This window comes from Scyliorhinus torazame, chromosome 18 (assembly GCF_047496885.1).
Source record: "Scyliorhinus torazame isolate Kashiwa2021f chromosome 18, sScyTor2.1, whole genome shotgun sequence".
NCBI lineage: Eukaryota > Metazoa > Chordata > Chondrichthyes > Carcharhiniformes > Scyliorhinidae > Scyliorhinus > Scyliorhinus torazame.
This window is the reverse complement of record NC_092724.1, coordinates 19,074,296-19,096,347: the sequence shown is the minus strand read 5'-3', so window position 1 is coordinate 19,096,347 and position 22,052 is coordinate 19,074,296. Positions and strand designations below refer to the sequence as shown.

Genomic DNA, 22,052 nt, shown 5'->3' with positions numbered 1-22,052 from the left:
TGTTTAGCAATGACTCTCCATCTTAATGTCTTATCCTAAAGACAGCATCTCCAACAATACAGTACTGCCTGAAGTGTTAGCCTGGATTATGCGCTCAAGTCTATGGTGATCTAATTGAGGCGTTTAAAATGATGAAAGTATTTGATGGGGTAGAGAAAGGGAATCTACTTCTTCTGGTGGAGAAATCCAAAGTCGAGGGGACATCGTCATATCATTAGAGATAGACTATTTAAGTGAAATCAGGAAGTACTAGATTACACAGGCTGGTGTAAATCTGGAAAATCTGCCCCCGAATGGCTGTGTACATTTGGTAAATTAGAGCCATCCGTGTCGCTGTCAATAGATTTTGTTTGGTAAAAGATCGGGAGTGGGGGTGCTTAGCTTACTTGGCTAGATGGCTAGCGTGTGGTTCAGAATAATGTCGAGCATTGGTTCAATTCCTTTTCTGGTTGAGGCAGACTTGGGCCCTACCTCGTCATTTGCTCCATGCTTGATGTGGAGTTGTGTGCTTCAATTTATATAGCCAATTATCTCTATCCCATAGAGTGTGAGATGCCTATATCCCTCGTGGATTATGGCTAATTGCTTAACCACCTAAGGGCGCTGTTTATAGTTTTGGTCTCCTTATTTGAAAAAGGATATAGTTCCATTAGTGGGTTACTCAACTCATTCCTGGGTTTGAAGGGCTTATCTTCTAAAGAAAGAGTGAACAGGTTGGGCTTCTGCCCATTGGAGTTTTGAAGAATGAGTGGTGTATTATTGAAACATATAAGATGCTGAGGGGACTTCATAAGGTCTATAACGGGAGAATGTTTCCTCTTGTCGGGAGTTAGGAACTAGGGGACATGGTTTAAGAACAAGAGCTCTCTCTTTTTAAGATGGAGATGAGCGATTTTTCTCTGCGGTTGTTCGCCTGTGGAATTCTCTTCCCCAGAAAGCAGTGGAAACTGGATCACTGAATTCAAGGCTGAGTTAGCTAGATTCTTGATCGATGAGGGAGTCTCGGTTTATGGGGACAGACCGGAACGTGGAGTCAAAACTACAACCAAATCATCCATGATCTTGTCAAAAGGGCCAGCAGGCTCGAAGGGCTGAATGTTCTACTCCTGTTCCTAGGTCCTATTTTCCAATAAATGATCTATCCTGTTATTATGGTCTTCATAGGATCCCTACAGCACAGATGGAGGCCTTTCGGCCCATAGAGTGTGCACTGACCCTCTGAAAGAGCGCCCCACCTGGACCCAATCTCCCGCCAAAACCCTGTAGCCCCACCAAACCATTGGACACTTAGGAGTAATTTAACATTGCCAATCCACGTAACCCCACATCTTTGGGCTATGGGAGGAATCCGGAGCACCCGGAGGAAATCCACGCAGACATGGGAGAATGTGCAAACTCAACACAGATAGTCACCCGACGGAGTTGAACCCGGGTCCCTGGCGCTGTGAGGCAGCAGTGCTAACCACTGTGCCCCCGTACCCCTCGTCTTTGTTCCTCTTTCATCTCAACCCACTCGCACCCTGGCCCTCAATGTTTGACATTGTGCCTTTGCTCTTGCTCCCAACAGTTCGAACCTTATATAATACAATAATCTTTATTGTCACAAGTAGGCCTACATTAACATTGCATTGAAGTTACTGTGAAAAGAGCCTAGTCGCCACATTCCGGCGCCATTTTGGGTACACGGAGAATTCAGAATGTCCAAATTACCTAACAACATGTCTTTCAGGACTTGTGGGAGGAAACCGGAGCACCCGGAGGAAACCCACGCACACACTGGGAGAACATGCAGACTCCGCACAGCCAGTGATCCAAGCTGGGAATCGAACCTGGGACCCCGGCGCTGTGAAGCAACAGTGCTACCCTGCTGCTCTAGAGATTGTAGTCTTGATTTTTTTTTTTTCTGTGCCATGTGCAAAATGCTTTTTTAAAAGGCCTGCCTCGGTAGAATTCTTTGTTGCGTTTCAACATCAGGCCATAAATACGGTGCCACAGGTGGTGCACAAATGTGGGGAAAAGTTGCAAAATTCATGTATGTTGTTTCTTTCCTTTGGGAAAGAAATCCCATGCACATCTGAGCCAGAGGCTGCGGGCTGAAGTCCCAATTCAGAGCCTTTTGCATATAACTCCGTTACAGTACTGAGGGGTGCTGCACTGTCCTAGGCTTCCGTCTTTCAGATGAGACATTTCAGTGAAGATCTCAAATGCCTATTTAATAATCGTTATTGTCACAAGTAGGTTTACATTAACACTGCAATGAAGTTACTGTGAAAAGCCCCTAGTCGCCACATTATGGCGCCTGTTCAGGTACACAGAGGGCACGGTAGCACCATTGTTGGTACTGTTGCTTCACAGCGCCAGGGTCCCAAGTTCGATTTCTGGCTTGGGTCACTGTCTGCGGAGTCTGCACGTTCTCCCTGTGTCTGCGTGGGTTTCCTCCGGGTGTTCCAGTTTCCTCCCACAAGCCCCGAAAGACGTGCTGTTAGGTAATTTGGACAGTCTGAATTCTCCCTCTTCGTCCCTGAACAGGCACCGGAATGTGGCGCCTAGGGGATTTTCACAGTAACTTCATTGCAGCGTTAATGTAAGCCGACTTGTGATGATAAAGATTATTATTATTATTATAGAGGGAGAATTCAGAATGTCTAATTCACCTAACAGCACGTCATTTGGGACTTGTGGAAGGAAACCGGAGTAGCCGGAGGAAACCCACGCAGACAAGGGGAGAACATGCAGACTCCGCACAGACAGTGACCCAAGCCGGGAATCGAACCTGGACCCTGGTGCTGTGAAGCAAAAGTGCTAACTACTGTGCTATGTGCAGCCCATATACTTAGATTTCAAAGATCCCAAGGCATTATTTGAAGGATAGCTTGGTTTTCCTGGTGTCCAGGTCAACATTTATTCTTCGAATATCAGTTTTTAAAAAAAAAAAAAGGGGGTGCAGTCACATCCCTCATTGTTGCTTGTGGGAATTGTAGTGTGCAAATTTGCTGCTGTGTTTATCTGTACGATAGTGGCTGCAAACTTCAAAACATCATTTAATTGGTTGTAAAATTGATGGGGCATCCTGAGGTTGTGAAAAGAATTCTCTAAACAAAAGTCTTTCTCATTCTCCTTCTTCTCCCACTGCCTTTTCCTTTGTCCACTCGTTTTCCCTCTCTCTTGCAACCCGCCCTCTTTCTCTACTTCCTATGCTTGCCCACACTTTCTCTCTCTCTCTCTCTCTCTCTCTCTCTCTCTCTCTCTCTCTCTCTCTCTCTCTCTCTCAAAGGTAACAGCACTGAAGGAGGCCATTCGGTCAGTCATGTGCAGTGGAGCAATTCACTTAGTGCCACTCCCTGCCTTCTGCCCCCCTGCACAATTTTCCTTTTCAAATAAAGTCCTCCAGATTTTTTATTTTATTTAAATATATTTATTCAAATTTTTCAACAAACTTTCAACAAAACCGCCCCCCCAACAAGAAGAAAGAAACTAGAACAGAACAATCAGAAATTCTACATTGGATTTCCCTCATATACAATAACCCCCCCCATAACATTTTAAAACACAAATAGGGGAAAAAAAACACCTTCACCCAAACGCCACGCCAAAAGAACCCCCCCCCCCTGCCCTAGGGCTGCTGATGCTCATCTCCTCCTAACGCTCCGCAAGATAGTCTAGGAACGGTTGCACCGCCTGAGGAACCCTTGCACAGACCCTCGCAAGGTAAACTTTATCCTCTCCAGCTTGATGAACCCTGCCATGTCATTGATCCAAGCTTCCACACTAGGGGGCTTCGCATCTTTCCGTAGTAGCAATATCCTTCGACGGGCTACCAGGGACGCAAAGGCCAGAATATCGGCCTCTTTCGCCTCCTGCCCTCCCGGCTCATCCGATACCCCAAATAATGCTAATCCCCAGCTCGGCTTGACCCAGGCATTCACCACCTTGGACATAGTCCTCGCAAAACCTATCCAGCGCCGGGCACGACCAGAACATATGGACGTGGTTTGCCGGGCTCCCCGAGCACCTCCCACATCTGTCCTCCACCCCAAAGAACCTACTCAACCTCGCCCCTGTCATATGCGCTCTGTGAGTAACTTTGAACTGTATTAGGCTGAGCCTGGCGCAAGAGGAGGAAGAATTAACCCTACTCAGGGCATCAGCCCACAGACCCTCATCTATCTCCTCCCCAAGCTCCTCCTCCCACTTGCCCTTTAACTCCTCCACCGAGGCCTCCTCTTCCTTCAGCTCCTGGTAAATCGCCGAAAGCTTGCCTTCTCCAACCCATACACCCGAAATCACCCTATCCTAAATCCCACATGCTGGAAGCAGCGGGAATTCCCTCACCTGCCGCCTCACAAATGCCCTCACTTGCATGTACCTGAAAGCGTTTCCCGGGGGTAGCCCAAACTTCTCCTCCAGCGCCCCCAGGCTCGCAAACGTCCCATCGATGAACAGGTCCCCCATTCTTCTAATCCCTGCCCGATGCCAGCTCCGGAACCCCCCAACCATCATTCCCGGGACGAACCAATGGTTCTCTCGAATCGGGGACCAAACCGGGGCTCCCACCTCGCCCCTGTGTCGCCCCACTGCCCCCTGATCTTCAGCATCGCCGCCACCACCGGACTCGTGGTGTATCTTGTCGGCGAGAGTGGCAGCGGTGCCGTCACCAGCGCCCTCCGGCTCGCGCCCACACAGGACGCCATCTCTAGCCTCTTCCACGCCGCCCCCTCTCCCTCCATTACCCACTTACGGATCATCGCCACATTGGCTGCCCAATAATAGCCACACACATTCGGCAGCGCCAGCCCCCCCCTGTCCCTGCTATGCTCCAGAAACACTCTCTTCACCCTCGGGGTCTTATTCGGCCACACAAATCCCATGATGCTCCTGCTTACCCGCTTGAAAAAGGCCTTGGGGATCAAAATGGGAAGGCACTGGAACACAAAGAGAAACCTCGGGAGGACCGTCATTTTGACAGACTGAACCCTACCCGCCAGTGAGAGTGGCAGCAAATCCTATCTTTTAAAATCCTCCTCCATCTGCTCCACCAACCGCGTCAAATTGAGCTTGTGCAGGGCCCCCCAACCCCTAGCTACTTGGATCCCTAGGTACCGAAAGCTCCTTTCCGCCCGCTTCAGCGGTAGCTCGTCTATCCCCCTTCCCTGGTCCCCTAAATGCACCACGAATAGCTCTCTCTTCCCTACGTTGAGTTTATACCCCGAAAAGTCCCCAAACTCCCTAAGGATGCGCATGACCTCCGCCACCCCCTCCACTGGATCCGCAACATACAGCAACAGGTCACCGGCATACAACGACACCCGGTGTTCCTCTTCTCTCTCTTTCCCCCCCCCCCCATCTCCCCCCCCCCCCCCCCGGGCCAATCCCCTCCATTTCCTGGACTCCCTCAGTGCCATCGCCAGCGGCTCAATTACCAGTGCAAACAACAAGGGGGGCCCCTGTCCCCCGGTACAGCTGATAGTACTCCGACCTCCGCCGGTTCGTAGCCACACTCGCCACTGGGGCTCTATATAGCAGCCTGACCCAGCGGATGAACCCCTCCCCGAACCCAAACCTCCACAACACTTCCCAAAGACACTCCCACTCCACCCGATCAAAGGCCTTCTCCGCGTCCATGGCTGCCACTACCTCCGCTTCCCCTTCCACCGAGGGCATCATAATCACATTGAGGAGCCTCCGCACATTTGTATTTAGCTGCCTACCCTTCACAAATCCCGTCTGGTCCTCATGAATCACCCCTGGGACATAGTCCCTAATTCTCGTAGCCAGCACCTTCGCCAGCAACATAGCGTCAACATTGAGGAGCGAGATCGGTCTATATGACCCACATTGCAATGGATCCTTGTCCCGCTTCAAGGTCAAAGAAATCAGCGCCCTGGACATTGTCGGGGGCAAGGTCCCCCCCCCCCTCCCTCGCCTTATTAAAAGTCCTCACTAGCAACGGGCCCAGCAGGTCCACGTATTTCCTGTAAAATTCAACCGGGAACCCATCCGGCCCCGGAGCCTTCCCCGCCTGCATGCTCCCCAATTCTTTAACCAGCTCCTCCAGCCCAATCGGCGCCCCTAAACCAGCCACCTCCTCCTCCTCCACCCTCGGGAACCTCAGCTGATCCAGGAATCGTCGCATCCCCTCCTCCCCTGCTGGGGGCTCAGACCTGTACAGATCTCCATAGAAGTCCCTAAATACCTTGTTTATTCTCACCGCACTCCGCACCGTATTCCCCCCTCTATCCTTGACTCCACCAATCTCCCTCGCTGCCTCCCTCTTACGAAGCTGATGTGCCAGCATCCGACGCGCCTTCTCCCCATACTCATACGCCGTCCCCTGCGCTTTCCTGCACTGTGCCTCTGCTTTCCCCGTGGTAAACAGGTCGAATTCCGTCTGGAGGTTCCATTGCTCCCTAAGTAGCCCCTCCTCAGGGGCCTCTGCATACCTCCTGTCCACCCTTAAAATCTCCTCCACCAGCCTCTCCCACTCCCCTCTCTCTTCTCCCTGTGGGCCCTAATGGAGATTAGCTCTCCCCTGACCACCGCCTTCAACGCCTCCCAGACTACTCCCACCTGCACCTCCCCGTTGTCGTTGGCCTCCAAGTATCTTTCAGTACACCCCTGCACCCGCCCGCACACCCCCTCATCCACCAGCAGTCCCACATCGAGGCGCCACAGCGGGCGCTGGTCCCTCTCCCCCAAATCCAGCTCCACCCAATGCGGGGCGTCGTCCGAGATGGCTATGGCCGAATATTCTGTTCCCTCCACTTTCGGGATTGGCGCCCTACTCAAAATGAAAAAACCTATCCGGGAGTAGGCTCTATGGACATGGGAAAAGAAGGAAAATTCCCTGGCCAGCGGCCTGGCAAACCTCCATGGATACACTCCCCCCATAAACCCCCTGAGCACCTTGGCTGCAGCCAGCCTCTTACCCGTTCTGGACCTAGAACGGTCCAGTGCTGGGTCCAGCACCGTGTTGAAGTCCGTCTCCCCCCCCCTCTCTCTCCCCCCCCCCCCCATTATCAAGCTTCCTAACCCTCCCCTTCCCCCATTATCAAGCTTCCTACCTCCAGATCCGGAATCCGACCCAGCATGCGTTTCATAAATCCGGCATCATCCCAATTTGGGGCATATACGTTCACCAGTACCACCCGCACCCCCTGCAACCTACCACTCACCATCACATATCGACCTCCATTATCCACTAAAATATTCAGTGCCTCGAACGACACCAGCTTCCCCACCAGTATTGCAACCCCTCTGTTCTTCGCATCCAGCCCTGAATGAAAGACCTGCCCTACCCATCCCTCTCTCAGCCTAACCTGATCTGCCACCTTCCGATGTGTCTCCTGGAGCATAACCACATCTGCCTTCAGTCCCTTTAAGTGCGCGAACACCCGGGCCCTCTTAACCGGCCCGGGCACCCCCGCTGACTAGCCATCTCCTTTTCTAGGCCAGCCACGTGCCCGCGCCTCCCACACCCTCCAGTCCCTCAGGCGGCGGACTCCCGCCCCGACTACCTCTCCTACTTCCAGCTCCCCTTTGGCCAATGCAGCAGCAACCCAGTTCCCCCCTCTCCTCCCCACCCACCCTCTCCCCCCTCCTCCCCACTAGATCCCCATCTAGCGATTTTGCTCCCCCCATGACACTCCCGTAAGTCAGCTGACTCCTGCTGACCCCGGCCTCTCCTGCCATTCCATCGACCCCCCAGTTGTCCTGCAGATTTCTTCTTGCACTGCATTCTTTCTCTTTCCTCCTCTAGTGCACCTATGCATGCCTTCTCGTCCCCTTGTGTGCTCTTTCTCTGTCTCTTAAAGCAGCTTGAGATGTTCTGAGGGAGTGAATGGTTCCATGTGGCTGCAAGTTCCATCTTCCTTTTGTGCCAAAGAGTAATTGTTCTTTTTTGCTGTTTGCCATAGGAAGTTGTGAAGCTGATTTACCAAACCTATCGGAATGAAGGCTTCTTCAGCCTCTGGCGGGGCAACTCTGCCACCATGGTTCGAGTTGTCCCTTACGCTGCACTTCAGTTCTGCTCTCATGAACAGTACAAACAAATTCTGGGATCCTACTGCGGGACCCATGGAAGGTCAGTACACAGGAGCTGGACCATTACTGAGGTGTCCTTATTAAGGACTGTCATGCGATCTTGCAGCATTTGGCCCATCATGCCTGCACCAACTCTGAGAATAGGCCATTCTCTTATTCCCATCCCCTTGCCTTTTCCCTGAACTCTTTATAAATTCAATTAGCTACAGAGTGTATTTGAGTTAAACGGCTATAAATCTGTTGCCCTGTTTGGGGTTAATAGTGAAGAGTATCTTGTGCAAAGGCCATATCTTTGCTCAGAGGGTCCTCTTAGATGGCTTTTGACTGAATCAATTGTGTCAAAGATATTGGATCCAACAGTGCCACCATACCCTATGCCACCTTACCCTTAGATACATCCAGCAATAATAGTTAGATGGAACCTTTCCCTCCTGATTTCAGTCCAGGATCCCACTATTGGTTTTAAACTAGATCTGTCTCAGCAAAAGGAAGGTGTCCACAAACCTGACTTCTTGACTGACTTTCCAAAGTTTTTTGTCATGGTGTGTCCCTGCCTTGACCATTATAAATTTCCATGGCACCATTTCCAATTCAACTTTGCCAAGTTACAATGTCCTGTCACAATGAAGTTGCATCTTTTTCCCACGTGGTGGTGATGTTCCTCACTTTCCCCATGCCAATTGTACTGTCTTCCCAGTGCCCTTTTAACTGGAAAATGAAGACATAAGTTTAGTTGGCGTCTTCATGGGGCTGCATGTGGCACAGTGCTTAGCACTGGGACTGCGGCGCTGAGGACCCGGGTTTGAATCCCGGTCCTGGGTCACTGTCCGTGTGGGGTTTGCACATTCTCCCCATGTCTGCGTGGGTTTCACTTCCCACAACCCAAAGATGTGCTGGTTAGGTGGATTGGCCACTCTAACTTGTCCCTTAATTGGAAAAGAAAAATAATTGGCTACTTTAAATTTATTTTAAAAATAAATAAATAAATACAATAGTTGCCGTCTTCTCCAAAGGATAGCATCTCCAACAATGCCACACAGTAATACATTGGCATGTCAGCATTGAATGATGTATTCAATTACAGGTTTGGGGTTTGAATGCACATCCTGGGTAAAGCAAGATTGGTACCAACTGAGCCAAGTTAGTCTGTGCAATGGGATGAACCAGGTAGCAGTCTTGGATTCCAGGTTCTTCTCTCTAAAATATGATTATCATCTGTCTTTGGGAAAGTAGATACGTTGCTCTATGTTACCTATTTGCTTGGAACAATGGCTGTACCTGAACCCCCTCATGTCATACTTACCATACAAACTCCTTCAAATCAGTTTCTCCTGTTTATTATTTCAGCAAATATGTAAGCAATGGGCACTGTTCCCCATTTTCCCCAAAACAGACAATAATCTTATTTCAGAATACAAAGCCTTGAATACAAAAAGGCAACCTTGTCGTTCCCATTGCACCCTCATCCTAACGCTCGTGTATTGGAAGGTTGGACTAGTATGTCTGATAGCACTCTGGAGAGAGGAATCAGTGAGCTTGAGTGTGAGGGAGCTGAAGGAAGCAGGAGTTCTGCCTGTGTGATTTAACAAGTCATCATAAGTAAGACTCCTTTCTGTGCTGTTTTAAAGCAGTTGTGAACGTGTTTAAATGGGTTAATTATGTTTGATAGAATGTAAAGTGAGGTAATTTATGCCCTTTGAATGAACTAAAATATTGCATGCACCGAGTCAGGAACTTGTTTGGTTAATGGGGAGTTGGGAGATGACAAGGGTGAAGGTAAGAGGGCTGGCACATCATAATTTGGACAGTGATGCACGAATGGATGATGTAAGATGGAGGCGTGTATAGAATGTTGGCTCCCAGGGTGGTTCAAACCCTAGTTCTGAAGGGTAAGTGTAAAATCAAGAGTTGCTTATTGACATCTCTCCTCAGTTATTGGGGTAATTCAGTGGATGTGGGGTCTCTTGTGTAAAGAACTTGGGTATCCATCCAGCTTTGTTCTTGAGTTACTCTTACATAGAACATAGAACAATACAGCGCAGTACAGGCCCTTCGGCCCACGATGTTGCACCGAAACAAAAGCTATCTAACCTACACTATGCCATTATCATCCATATGTTTATTCAATAAACTTTTAAATGCCCTCAATGTTGGCGAGTTCACTACTGTAGCAGGTAGGGCATTCCACTGCCTCACTACTCTTTGCGTAAAGAATCTACCTCTGACCTCTGTCCTATATCTATTACCCCTCAGTTTAAAGTTATGTCCCCTCGTGCCAGCCATTTCCATCCGCGGGAGAAGGCTCTCACTGTCCACCCTATCCAACCCCCTGATCATTTTGTATGCCTCTATTAAGTCTCCTCTTAACCACCTTCTCTCCAACGAAAACAACCTCAAGTCCATCAGCCTTTCCTCATAAGATTTTCCCTCCATGCCAGGCAACATCAAACCCTTGTTGAGTTTGAACATTCTCCCAATGTCTGCGTGGGTCTCACCCCAACAACCCAAAGATGTGCAGAATAGGTGGATTGCCATGCTAAATTGCCGCTTAATTGGAAATTTTTTAGAAAAGACTTACTACAACCTCTGAAATGGGACACCCTTTGACCAGATAGGATGTGAGTTTAGCTGGGCAACTTCCCAGCGCATATTAATTGGGTCTCTTTGGAATCCATGAAAGAATGCATGGTCTGGGAGGAATGCAATTGTTGGTCTCAGCATCCTCCCATCTCCTGTTTTCTATTGAGCAGAGCAAGCAACACTTGCAAACAGATCTTTCTGCTGGATTTTCATTTTGTGGTCGTCTCTTTCTCTTTTCCAGGCCTCTGCCACCCTTCCCACGGTTGCTGGCCGGTGCACTGGCCGGTATTACGGCCACCACGGTGACCTACCCGCTAGACCTAGTGCGAGCGCGAATGGCTGTAACTCCAAAAGAAATGTGAGTATTGAAAACAGCACCATGAGCAGTGAACGAATGAAGGAACCCTCCATTAAATGGAGTTGGTCCAAAACGACTTCCCTGGCCAGCCCACCACACATCCTTTGTAAAATTGAGTCCATGCGAAACTCTGCTGCCTTCTAGCCTAACCTGCACTTGGTCCTGCTCACACATAATGCTGTGCTCACTGACCTAGATTGGCTCTAATGCCCCCCCAAAGGTCTGTGTATAACAGTCCATGCAACAATCTGGAATGTATTACACATTGAAGTAAACAGCGTTGTCAGTTTGAAGGAAGACCTTTTCAGCAGAATGTAAGCTACTGCACATGCGTGGCTCAGATTAAAAAAATTAAAGGGGTCACACACTTTAATCTCCTGTGCACTCAAAAGAAAAGTACATTGGTGCAGGTACTAAATGAGTGCTGCATTGTTGAAAGTGTCATCATTCAAATGATATGTTAAACTGTGGACCTGTCTGCCTTCTGGGGTATTGTAAAAGATCTATTTTGAAGAACGAGGCGTTCTCCTGATGTCCTTGGTCAATATTGTCCCTCAATCAACATCACTAAAATAGATTATATTGTGGGATCCTGGTGTGTGTAACTTGACCATGGTGTTTCTCTACTTTACAGCAGTGACTAGACTTCAAAAAGTACTTTGTTGGCCGTGACACACTTTGGAGTATCCAGCGAGTTATGAATGATGAACATTTTTTTTCTCCCTCCATTTGTCTCTTCATTCACACTTCACCTTCGCTCGCTAGTTCTTTTTCTCTCTCTCAGAAGCACCACTCTTAAAATGAAATATGAAACTGAGACGTTGTCTGTTCAGTGATGTAAACCATCCCATGGCATTACTCAAAGAAGAGCAGCGAATTTTGATGTCCTTCCACAATTAACATTCATAAACCACATGAAAGGGTCATCTTGTTCATATATTCTGAACAATTTCTTAAAAATTCATTCTTGGGCTGAGGGCAATACTGGCAACACTAGCATTTATTGTCCATCTCGTGTCCTGTGTTGCCTGACTACTTCATAGGGCTGTACAAGGCCAACCTTGTAAGTGTGGAACTGGAGTCACATATAGGGCCAGACTGGGTAAGGGTGGCAGGTTTTCTTTCCCAAAGAGCATGAGTGAAACTCGTGTAACCCAACAGTCACACGGTCATTCTTATTGGCTTTTTTTTTTTTAGTTCTTGGGTGTCTTGGACCAGCATTTATTTCCCCATATCTGTTGCACTGTGATGAGTCATCTTAAACTACTGAAGTCTGTGTGAAGCTGCTCCATCAGTACTGTTGGATAGGGAGATCCAGGCTTTGGGCCCAATGACGATGATGTAACGGCCCTCTGGATGGTATGTGTCCCCTGGGATGGGGGGAGCTTCTAGGTGGTGGTGTTCTCATGTGGATTTGTGGAGGTAGAGGTCATGGATTTGGAAGGTGCTGTCAAAGAAGCCTTGGCGAATTGCTACAGTGCATCTTGTAGCGGGTACACACTGCCTCTGCTGTGCATAGATAATACACCCACTCAACAGACAAGGTCTTAGTTTCATATTTAATTCCAAGGGTGGCACTTAAGCGATTTAAAAAAAAAAAAGCCAGAGCGCACAAGCAACGAGAAAGAGTCGATGGTGGAGGAAGTGCCAGACAAGCTTTACCCCAGATACTGTTGAGCTTCTTGAGTTCTGCACACTCCAGTTTTTAAAAAATTCCTACATAATTTACAAAATGAGCGTCAATTCTTAAATGAGCGTCAATTCTTAAACTGTCATTGTTACATGTTAACTTGAATTCTCAGGATTACTTAAACATTAACATGACCACTGCACCAAAGACAACTAATTATGTGCTCGATACACTGTGACAGTGTGGTGTATATACACAGAAATATTTTTTCAGTAAATTCTATGGGTCACAGGATTATACTGCACAGAAGGAGGGCATTCCTTCCTGTGACGACTTTCTGAGCAACCCAATTAATCCCACTCCTATGCTTTTTTTCCTTCGCTCTAAATTGTTTTTTGTTTGACTATTTCCATGTACATGCTGTCCTTGTCCTCCTAGATAGTGTTGGAGGTTATAGGTTTTGAAGGTGCCATTGAATGACATTGAACTTGCTTACATCATCCTTTCAGGTAGTACATTTTAGGTTTCCTCATGTCACCACTGGTTCTTTTTCCAATCACCTCAAATCTGAATCCTCTGGTTTCCACTGGAAACATTTTCTCCTTACTTGCCCCCAAGAGGTATTTTGTGGAGTGTTTCTTTTTTTAAATAAATTTAGTGTACCCAATTATTTATTTATTTTTTCCAATTAAGGGGCAATTTAACATGGCCAAGCCACCTATCCTGCACATCTTTAGATTGTGGGGTGAAACCCACGCAGACACTGGGAGAATGTGCAAACGCCACAGGAACAGTGACCCAAGGCCGGGATTCGAACCCGGGTCCTCAGCGCCGTAGGCAGCAAATCTAACCACTGTGCCACGTACCACCCCATGGAGTGTGTTTCTTGAGGTTATGGTGTACTTTTTATTTCTTGTGCCGATAGGTATGGTAATATATTGCACGTCTTCATCCGGATATCACGCGACGAAGGACTCAAGACCTTGTACAGCGGATTCTCGCCCACCATCCTTGGGGTAATTCCATACGCTGGGCTCAGCTTCTTCACTTACGAAACGTGCAAGAAATTACACGCAGGTATGACAGCAACTCGCAGCATGATGATCCTTGGAAGGAATGTGCAAAATGCAGTTCCTACATTGATGGAGCGGGTGTGGAACTAAGTTTGTGAGACCCTGCCCCATCAGTGAATGGGATTTTACGCAATTTACAATATAGGTTTAGCTAAGGGTGGCTTTTTGGCCTATCTTAGCTCACATTTCCAGAAAGGTCCTAATCCCACTGTCCCATCACACCCCATGAGATATATATGGCAGCACAGTAGTTAACATTGCTGCTTCATAGCACAGGAACCCGGTTCGATTCCAGCCTTGGGTGACTGTCTACACATTCCCCCCATGTCTGCATGGGTTTCCTCCGGGTGCTCCGGTTTCCTCACACCATCCAAAGATGTGCAGGTTAGATGGGGTTACAGGGATAGGGCTGGGAGGTGAGCCAAAGTGGGGTGATGTTTCAGAGGGTCGATGCAGACTCAGTGGGCCGAATGGCCTCCTTCTGCATTGTAGGGATTCTGTGGATTTTTGCCTCTTTTGTTCCAACCGCAAGTCCATTTTGGATGTTCTTCATTCATGAAGATTTTCCTGTTATCAGTCAAAACCTTATCGTTGATTAGAATGAAAATAGATAATGCTGAAAACACTCAGCACAGTAGGCAGCGTCAGTAGAAAGAGAAATAAAGTTAACATTTCAGGTCACTGACCCAGGGGCCGCATGGTGGCTCAGTGGTTCATTTGATCCAGGCCCCGGGTCACTGCTTGTGTGGAGTTTGCACATTCTTCCCATGTCTGCATGTGTCTCAGCCCGCACAACCCAAAGATGTGCAGGGTAGGTGGATTGGCCACGCTAAATTGCCCCTGAATTAGGGGGGGGAAAAAGAATCGAGTACTTTAAAATGAAAAAAAAAAACAACCTAAAATTCCAGGGCATGGCAGTGGCGCAGTTGTTAGCACTGCTGCCTCACGGCGCCGAGGTCCCAGGTTCAATCCCGGCTCTGGGTCACTGTCTGTGTGGAGTTTGCACATTCTTCCCGCGTTTGCGTGGGTTTCGCCCCCACAACCCAAAGATGTGCAGGGTAGGTGGATTGGCCACGCTAAATTGCCCCTTAATTGGAAAAAATGAATTGGATACTCCACCTAAAATTCCAACATATCTTTTTTTGTATCCCGAACTATTCTATACTACCATCTCCCTCTTGCCCAAGTTTCTCCAGTGTTTATTTTTTAATCCTCATTCTGGGGTGGTTGGGGGGGGCTGCAGGAGGGAGGGTTTATTTTAGCCTGAGTGTAGGACCAAATGCAGCAAACCTGACATAACTGGGGTAAAGGTGACAGTGTCATAGAAGACTACAGTACAGAAGCCACTCAGCCCAGTGTGTCTGGGCCAGCTCTTTCCAGGAGTTAACTAGTTAACCCCCTCGAGGGATGTGGAGAGTGGGTGGGAAAGTGGGGTTAAAGCCCAAGATTAGCTTTTGTTATATGGAATGGCAGAGCGGGATTGATGGATAGTATGGTTTACTCCTTCTATCTCTTGTGTTGTGGTGCTCTGTAAGGTATATGCCAGTTATTACCAGTAGGTGTAGGCAGAGAGCAACATGACTGCCTCTTCTTTCAGAGGGGGTTGCCACTTTGTCCACTGACCCTCGCCACTGCAATCCTATGTGTGAAAGTGACACTTCCTATAATGATTTGATTGAGGAGTCCGAGACTTGGGCCAGCACCTTCCTGTATTTATTTTCAGTGATGCAATACCAGATACTGATCATAGAACATAGATCATAGAACATAGAACATTACAGCGCAGTACAGGCCCTTCGGCCCTCGATGTTGCGCCAACCTGTGAAACCACTCTAAAGCCCATCTACACTATTCCCTTATCGTCCATATGTCTATCCAATGACCATTTGAATGCCCTTAGTGTTGGCGAGTCCACTACTGTTGCGGGCAAGGCATTCCACGCCCTTACTACTCTCTGAGTAAAGAACCTACCTCTGACATCTGTCCTATATCTATCTCCCCTCAATTTAAAGCTATGTCCCCTTGTGCTAGACATCACCATCCGAGGAAAAAGGCTCTCACTGTCCACCCTATCTAATCCTCTGATCATCTTGTATGCCTCTATTAAGTCACCTCTTAACCTTCTTCTCTCTAACGAAAACAGCCTCAAGTCCCTCAGCCTTTCCTCATTAGATCTTCCCTCCATACCAGGCAACATTCTGGTAAATCTCCTCTGCACCCTTTCCAATGCTTCCACATCCTTCCTATAATGCGGCGACCAGAATTGTACGCAATACTCCAAATGCGGCCGCACCAGCGTTTTGTACAGCTGCAACATGACCTCATGGGTCCGAAACTCAATCCCTCTACCAATAAAAGCTAACACACCGTACGCCTTCTTAACAACCCTCTCAACCTGGGTGGCAACTTTCAGGGATCTATGTACAAGGACACCGAGATATCTCTGCTCATCTACACTGGCAAGAATCTAACCATTAGCCAAGTACTCTGTCTTCCTGTTATTCCTTCCAAAATGAATCACCTCACACTTTTCTGCATTAAACTCCATTCGCCACCTCTCAGCCCAGTGCTGCAGCTTATCTATGTCCCTCTAGTAGATCATTGCTGAATACTGAACTTTGAAACCTGTTCTCTACGGTTCTTTAGTCAGTAGCCTTTAGTCTTAAACATGTAAAACTGAAAGGGTCAAGTGCAAGAAGACAGATTTTAAAAGTGTGAACAACGCATTGACCGGGACAAATGAATAGCATCTTTGAAAAATGATGCAACACAGGGATATGATAGAGGTGTTTAACATTTGATAAAGCACAGAAGGAGAAAATGTTTTCACTGGCAGGAGGGTCGGTAACCAGAAATTGTAGAGGTCATTCAGCCCATCCTGTCTGTGACAGCCCTTTGGTAACCAGTGCTATCCAATGCCCTGCCCTGAACCTGTAAATTTTTCCCCTTCAAATATTTATCCAGTTCCTTTTTGAAAGTTCCCATTGAATCTGCTTCCACCACTCTTTCAGGCAGTGTGTTCCCGATCATCATCACTCAGTGTAAAAAAAAAAAGACAGAAAAATCCTCCACGTATTGCCTTTGGTTCTTTCATTAATTCATCTACAATTTCTGGTTACCAAACTTCCTGCCAGTGAAAACATTTTCTCCTCTGCTTTATCAAATAATGTTAAACACCTCTATCAAATCTCCCTAGCCCCTTCTCTGTTGTAAGGAAAACAATCTCCGCTTCTCCAATCTATCCACGTAACTCAAGTCTGCATGGATTAATTAAGATGAGCTGAATAGCCTTTCTCATTCATAAATATCTTGTGAGACTAATCTTGAGGGAAGGATTTATTGGGCCCTGTAGCTAATGATGTATCTATGTTACATGATTTCAGAGTACACCGAGAGGCCCTATCCGTACCCTCACGAGCGGCTACTTTTCGGAGCGTGTGCCGGCCTAATTGGCCAATCAGCCTCCTACCCCCTGGATGTGGTGCGGCGGCGGATGCAGACGGCAGGGGTGCAGTGCCGCAAGTACAGCGGCATCATTGAGACAATGCGCCACATTGTGGCAGAAGAGGGTTCTATTGCTGGCCTGTACAAGGGCCTCAGCATGAACTGGTTAAAGGGCCCCATTGCTGTGGGGACCAGCTTCACCACCTTTGACCTCATGCAGATCTTGCTCCACAAACTTCAGGATCAGGGTACCTTCCAAAGGTAGTAACTGCAAGGACGGACATTTTGGAACCCGAGACTGAATGGAGAAAGAAGTGTCACACTAATAAGTGTTCAGGATGGGAATTGACAATTTCTGGACGAGTATTGACAAACTGGAGCAACGATGCGGGAGGCAGTGGAGGTTAATTGTGCCATAATAGCCATTGAAACATTGGCACACACAACCTCCTACCTTCCAACCCTCACACTGTTGAAATAACAGCTGCGCTGCCTCGCCCTTTAAGACCAGTCGCTTCAGGAGAGCCACCCCATGAGCTATATTGCAGTCGGAGCTGACTCCTTCAAGAAAAGGTTACAAAAAAAGGTTTAGCCGCACATATGCAATCAGTGATCTATAGGGACAAATGACGTTGGGATGGGAAGTCTCCCAACTGCACATTGCCAAGTTTTAAAATAATTGATTTTAGTTTTTAAAAAATATTCAGAGAGCATCCTTCTCCCCAAACCGGAGGTTGAAACATTACTTATGAGACTTTACCCTGTGGCTGTTAAAATCATCCATGTCCTAACTAACAGCTGGTCCTCTTTTATCCCTTTTGCAAAGGGCTCCCACTTTTAGTGGCAAGAGAACTTGGGAATCCTATTAGTTGACTGTTGCCAAGTCTTCAATTCTCTCATCTGAAAGGTTTGCATTATCACACTAATAGTTTATTAAAATGGTCTCTTTGTTAAGAATTTTTTGACGCGTGATTTGGATTTTGACAAACCCCGAAGCTCCTTAACTAAACCTGCTGCTCTGTTTTGCTCCTAATGTAACTCTTGATGGTGGTGTTCCTTTTAAGTAATGCACATCTCTTCCCTAACCCTGTGCTATGGCTGCGCTGCGAATGTTTGGGAGAGTGCAGAGGGAGCCTTATTCTGTATCTAATCTATGCATCTCAACTGGAACTACTCAAGCTGACACTAGATGCCTGAAATGGGTTTGGTTCCATTTTCCAGCAGTTAGTATCCCCTTACCTTGATGAGCACAAACATTTAAAGCCAAATTGAAGGAGTGCTCGAAATTTGTGAGAACGTAGATGTGGTGCAAAGAGGAAATGGCACTCATTGGTCTGTGTCCCAGTCTGATCAGGAAAGGATACCAATCCGGGAGGGGTGTTTAAATAAAAAAAACATAGGAGATAATTGATCCTTTTTCTTATATAACACTCCCATTTTCCTGTTTTCAGATTCTATTGTTAAAGGTGCATTTTTGGAACAGGTGTCACAATGAAATCGTGGAAGAAGGGAAATCTCCATGGGGGGGCGGTGAGGACGTTTTAGAGAAAATGAACACTCTCCCTGCCCCTTACCCAGCCCATCCAGTGCCTCTCCTCTGCTTCTGCCCACACAAAAAGTCTCCCTTCCCCCTTACCTTGGCCTGCCCAAAGTATCTCTTCAGCAAAGCTTATTTAATCTTGTTTCCACAAAACTAATGATTATCTTGAATGATATTTGCAATTCAACATATTATTTCTCATATCCTTGACCTGCTATTCCAGGTCACCATACCGTCGGGAATGGACCTCAGCCATTGGGGGGGCCCTCCTGTCCGTGAGGACTCTTTAGGGGTCTGATCTGTTATCCAAACCCACAGGTTTTGCAGCACTGGTCGCTGTGTCCAACAGCAGTAACTGCCAGGGGGAGACCTGGTGTGGCCATGTGCAGTGTGGGGAGAGACGGGACAATGGGGGAGGAGGTCAGTCCAGTCATGTTGAACTTCTTCCGTTGGCCGGATTCCAAACTGCATCAAGACCCAAAGTGGCCCTGGGAGCTGCCTTTTCTCGCAAGTGACTTTGATTCAAAGATGTTGGACTGTAGTCAGTTATGTGAGTGATTCCGTTGATGAAAAATAAAATTATTCGAGTTTAAAAAAAGCTGCTGTTGTTTTGCTTGGGGTTGGGTGGGGGATCGGCCTAACGATTGTAGAGAATGCTGAGATGTTGTAATCCCATCCGATTCCACCTTGCTTCCTGAAGGTGCAGCTCTGGATAAGGAGCCATTGTCAGCCATCGTCTTGGGATTGCCAGCCGAGACTCGGAGCCACCTGTCAGCTGGTTGAGCATGGAGTGCATCAGGCTTTTATCGCCATCTCCATCCGTAGTCTACTCATAACCTTCCTGAGAAAGAAGACATTACTGGAGATGGACCTTGAATCCTGTCTGTCCCGCTCGTTCCGTTTCAAATTTTCATTGAATTGCAAGGGCTCAGAGTCCGTTTGTAGCTCCGTGTGCTAACACTACCTAAGTTTTAGTTAACTCCGCACAAACTGGATTCAATCCAAGGGACCTGGGACTCCTTTGAAGGGAAAGTCACCTATCCATCATGGAAATGTTGCATCAGTGTTGTCCCATCTGAATGGCAGGAAGTGTCCTTTTCAAGACACTTCCTGCCACGGTTAACGGGTCGCTGCGGCCAAAACCCAAGGCGGGGCAGCAGCCGGGAGCGGTCATTGTCAAGCTGCACAAATAGCAGGAGCTGGAAAGGATCCTTTGCATGGCCAGACAGACAAAGTTTGCAACTGGGAGATACACAAAATCAGAGCCAACCAGGACATTGGGGCAGACCTGGCAAAGAGCAGGGCAGAATTTAATAAGGCAAAATCGGCCCTAACAATATTAAATTTGGGCTGCTGTACCTAGCCAGGCTCTGGGTAACATACCAGGGCAAGGAACAGTACTTCACTTCACTGCCCCTGCAGAAGTGGGCGAGTTCATCCATAAGAACAGTATATACAGACAGCAAAGGAGACAATGATAAAGAAGGCACAGAGGAGGCAGAGAAGAACCAATGGACAATTTTGCATGGGACTGCATCGCCTCATTATGAGCAGAGGAACCAGTTCGTAGAAAGGAGGGGGAGAGTGCAGGAGAGGGGGAGGAGGAGATAGCGGGGACACCAACAAAGCGGGTGTAGGAGGGTGTCAGACTGACCCCAGGAGGGGGGGGCCCACCACACCAGCATGAAAGCTAGCGCCAGGAGGTATGAGTGGGGGGGGCATGGCGCATCTCCCATTGGGGATAGAGCATCTGGCAAGGATGGGGGGCGGAGGAGTAAACAGCAGGGGGGTATGGGAGGGGGAGAGCCATGGGGGGGGGGGGGGGGGTTGGTGGTGGTGTAGAGGGGGAAGCAAGGGGGGGGAACAAAATGTTGAGGGGCGGGGGGAGTGCTCTAGACTGGCCTTCGATCACTCAGAAATGTGGAGCAAAATGGCACCGCAAGTAGCTAATTTGGAGGGCCCTGAAACAAAGGAAAACCTCGGAGTGCAGGGGCACACCCACATGGTGAGTACAGTGACCGTGGCTGTTGGATGGCCCGCTAACAAAGGGAAACGCCGGAGTGCAGGGGTGCACCCGCAAGGTAAGTATGGTTGATCTTCCAGGAGGGAGATGGGTGGGGAGTGGGTGTAGGGGGAAACAAAAAACCCCCATCAGGGTAATCATCTGGAACTTCAGGGGTCTTAATGGCCCAGTGAAAAAATCCAGAATCTTCACCCACCTGATAAGTATGAAAACTGACAGTCTTCCTCCAAGAGACACACCTGAGGGAGGACTGACTGCAGGTAAGAAATGGATGGATGGGACAGACCTACCATTCGTGTTCCGGGCCTAGAGCAAGGGGGGGTAGCCATCCTGATAAGTAAGAGGACAATGTTCACTGTGACAAAGGTGGTTATGGACCAAGCGGGATGGTACATTATGGTCAGCAGTGTCCTAGAAGGGGCACTGTAGTCCTGGTGAACGTGTACGTGCCCAACTGGGATGACACTGAATTCGTAAAGAAGACCATAGTGGAAATCCATATGCACCGACTGATCATGGAAGGTGTTGGGGGGGGGGTCTTTAAGTGTGTACTGGACCCACTGATGGACAGGTCTTCAATGTGGTCGACAAAATGAGTATGGCGTTTGTGTCTTGCAGGGGATGGGGGAGGGGGAGGCAGTAGAAGGACCCCAAGGATTCCCAAAGAAAAGTTCACCCTACCAACTGCCACCCTCTGCCCCTCCACAAGCTCCAGCTTGCACATTTTCCTTCTAGGTGCGACAGAGGTGGGGAAGCAACAAAGGCACCCCCTCCTTCCACCACGAGGACTGTTGGACCATATAAAACCCAAATACATTTAGGTTCATTAAAGAGTAAAGACTGTTCAAAAATCCCATATTCAACATTTGGCTAAACATGATAAATCAGGATAATCAACGGTACAGGCCATCTCCACACCATTCTCTTCCCTGTAAACAGAAAAAATTGACAACATCAAGCAGACAACAACATAAGCAACAGGGAGGAAAGTCCAGGATCATTACCGAGGAGCAGGAATGCAAGACAGTCCTCAGGATAAAGACTTCTTCACTGGCGCACAAAACAGGCCAAAATCAAGGACGGTGCAGGATCAAGATCAATGAGAACTCCCCAGGGTATTTCAAGGATTTTGACAAATGAAGCACGAGGCACTATCACTTCCACCATGGGGTCTCTCCAGAATCCAGGCAGTCAGCAACCTAGTCTCCGGCCAAGCGGGGGTGACACGGTTACCTCTAACCCCACACGACCGACATCCAGAACAGGATGTAGTGTTTATACTGCAGAAGTGTTTATCCAGTACCAGTGTTTGGAAGGCCACACCAACCCCAGGCCTAGAAGACAGGATTAAGTGCACTCCATCG

General features: G+C 48.1%; 1 protein-coding gene across 6 annotated transcripts in view; it reads left to right on the top strand.

Moving 5' to 3' along the window:
- slc25a42 (solute carrier family 25 member 42) overlaps positions 1-19,263 on the top strand; it is a 66,858-nt gene extending 47,595 nt beyond the window's left edge. For all 6 annotated transcript variants that reach the window (XM_072482295.1, XM_072482294.1, XM_072482298.1 and 3 more), the window contains 4 exons: positions 7,914-8,080; positions 10,862-10,978; positions 13,534-13,685; positions 17,065-19,263. In XM_072482295.1, the coding sequence (XP_072338396.1) occupies positions 7,914-8,080; positions 10,862-10,978; positions 13,534-13,685; positions 17,065-17,390 (762 nt within the window). In that variant the 3' untranslated portion in view covers positions 17,391-19,263. The remainder of the gene's footprint in view (positions 1-7,913; positions 8,081-10,861; positions 10,979-13,533; positions 13,686-17,064) is intronic.
- Positions 19,264-22,052: the final 2,789 nt, after the last annotated feature.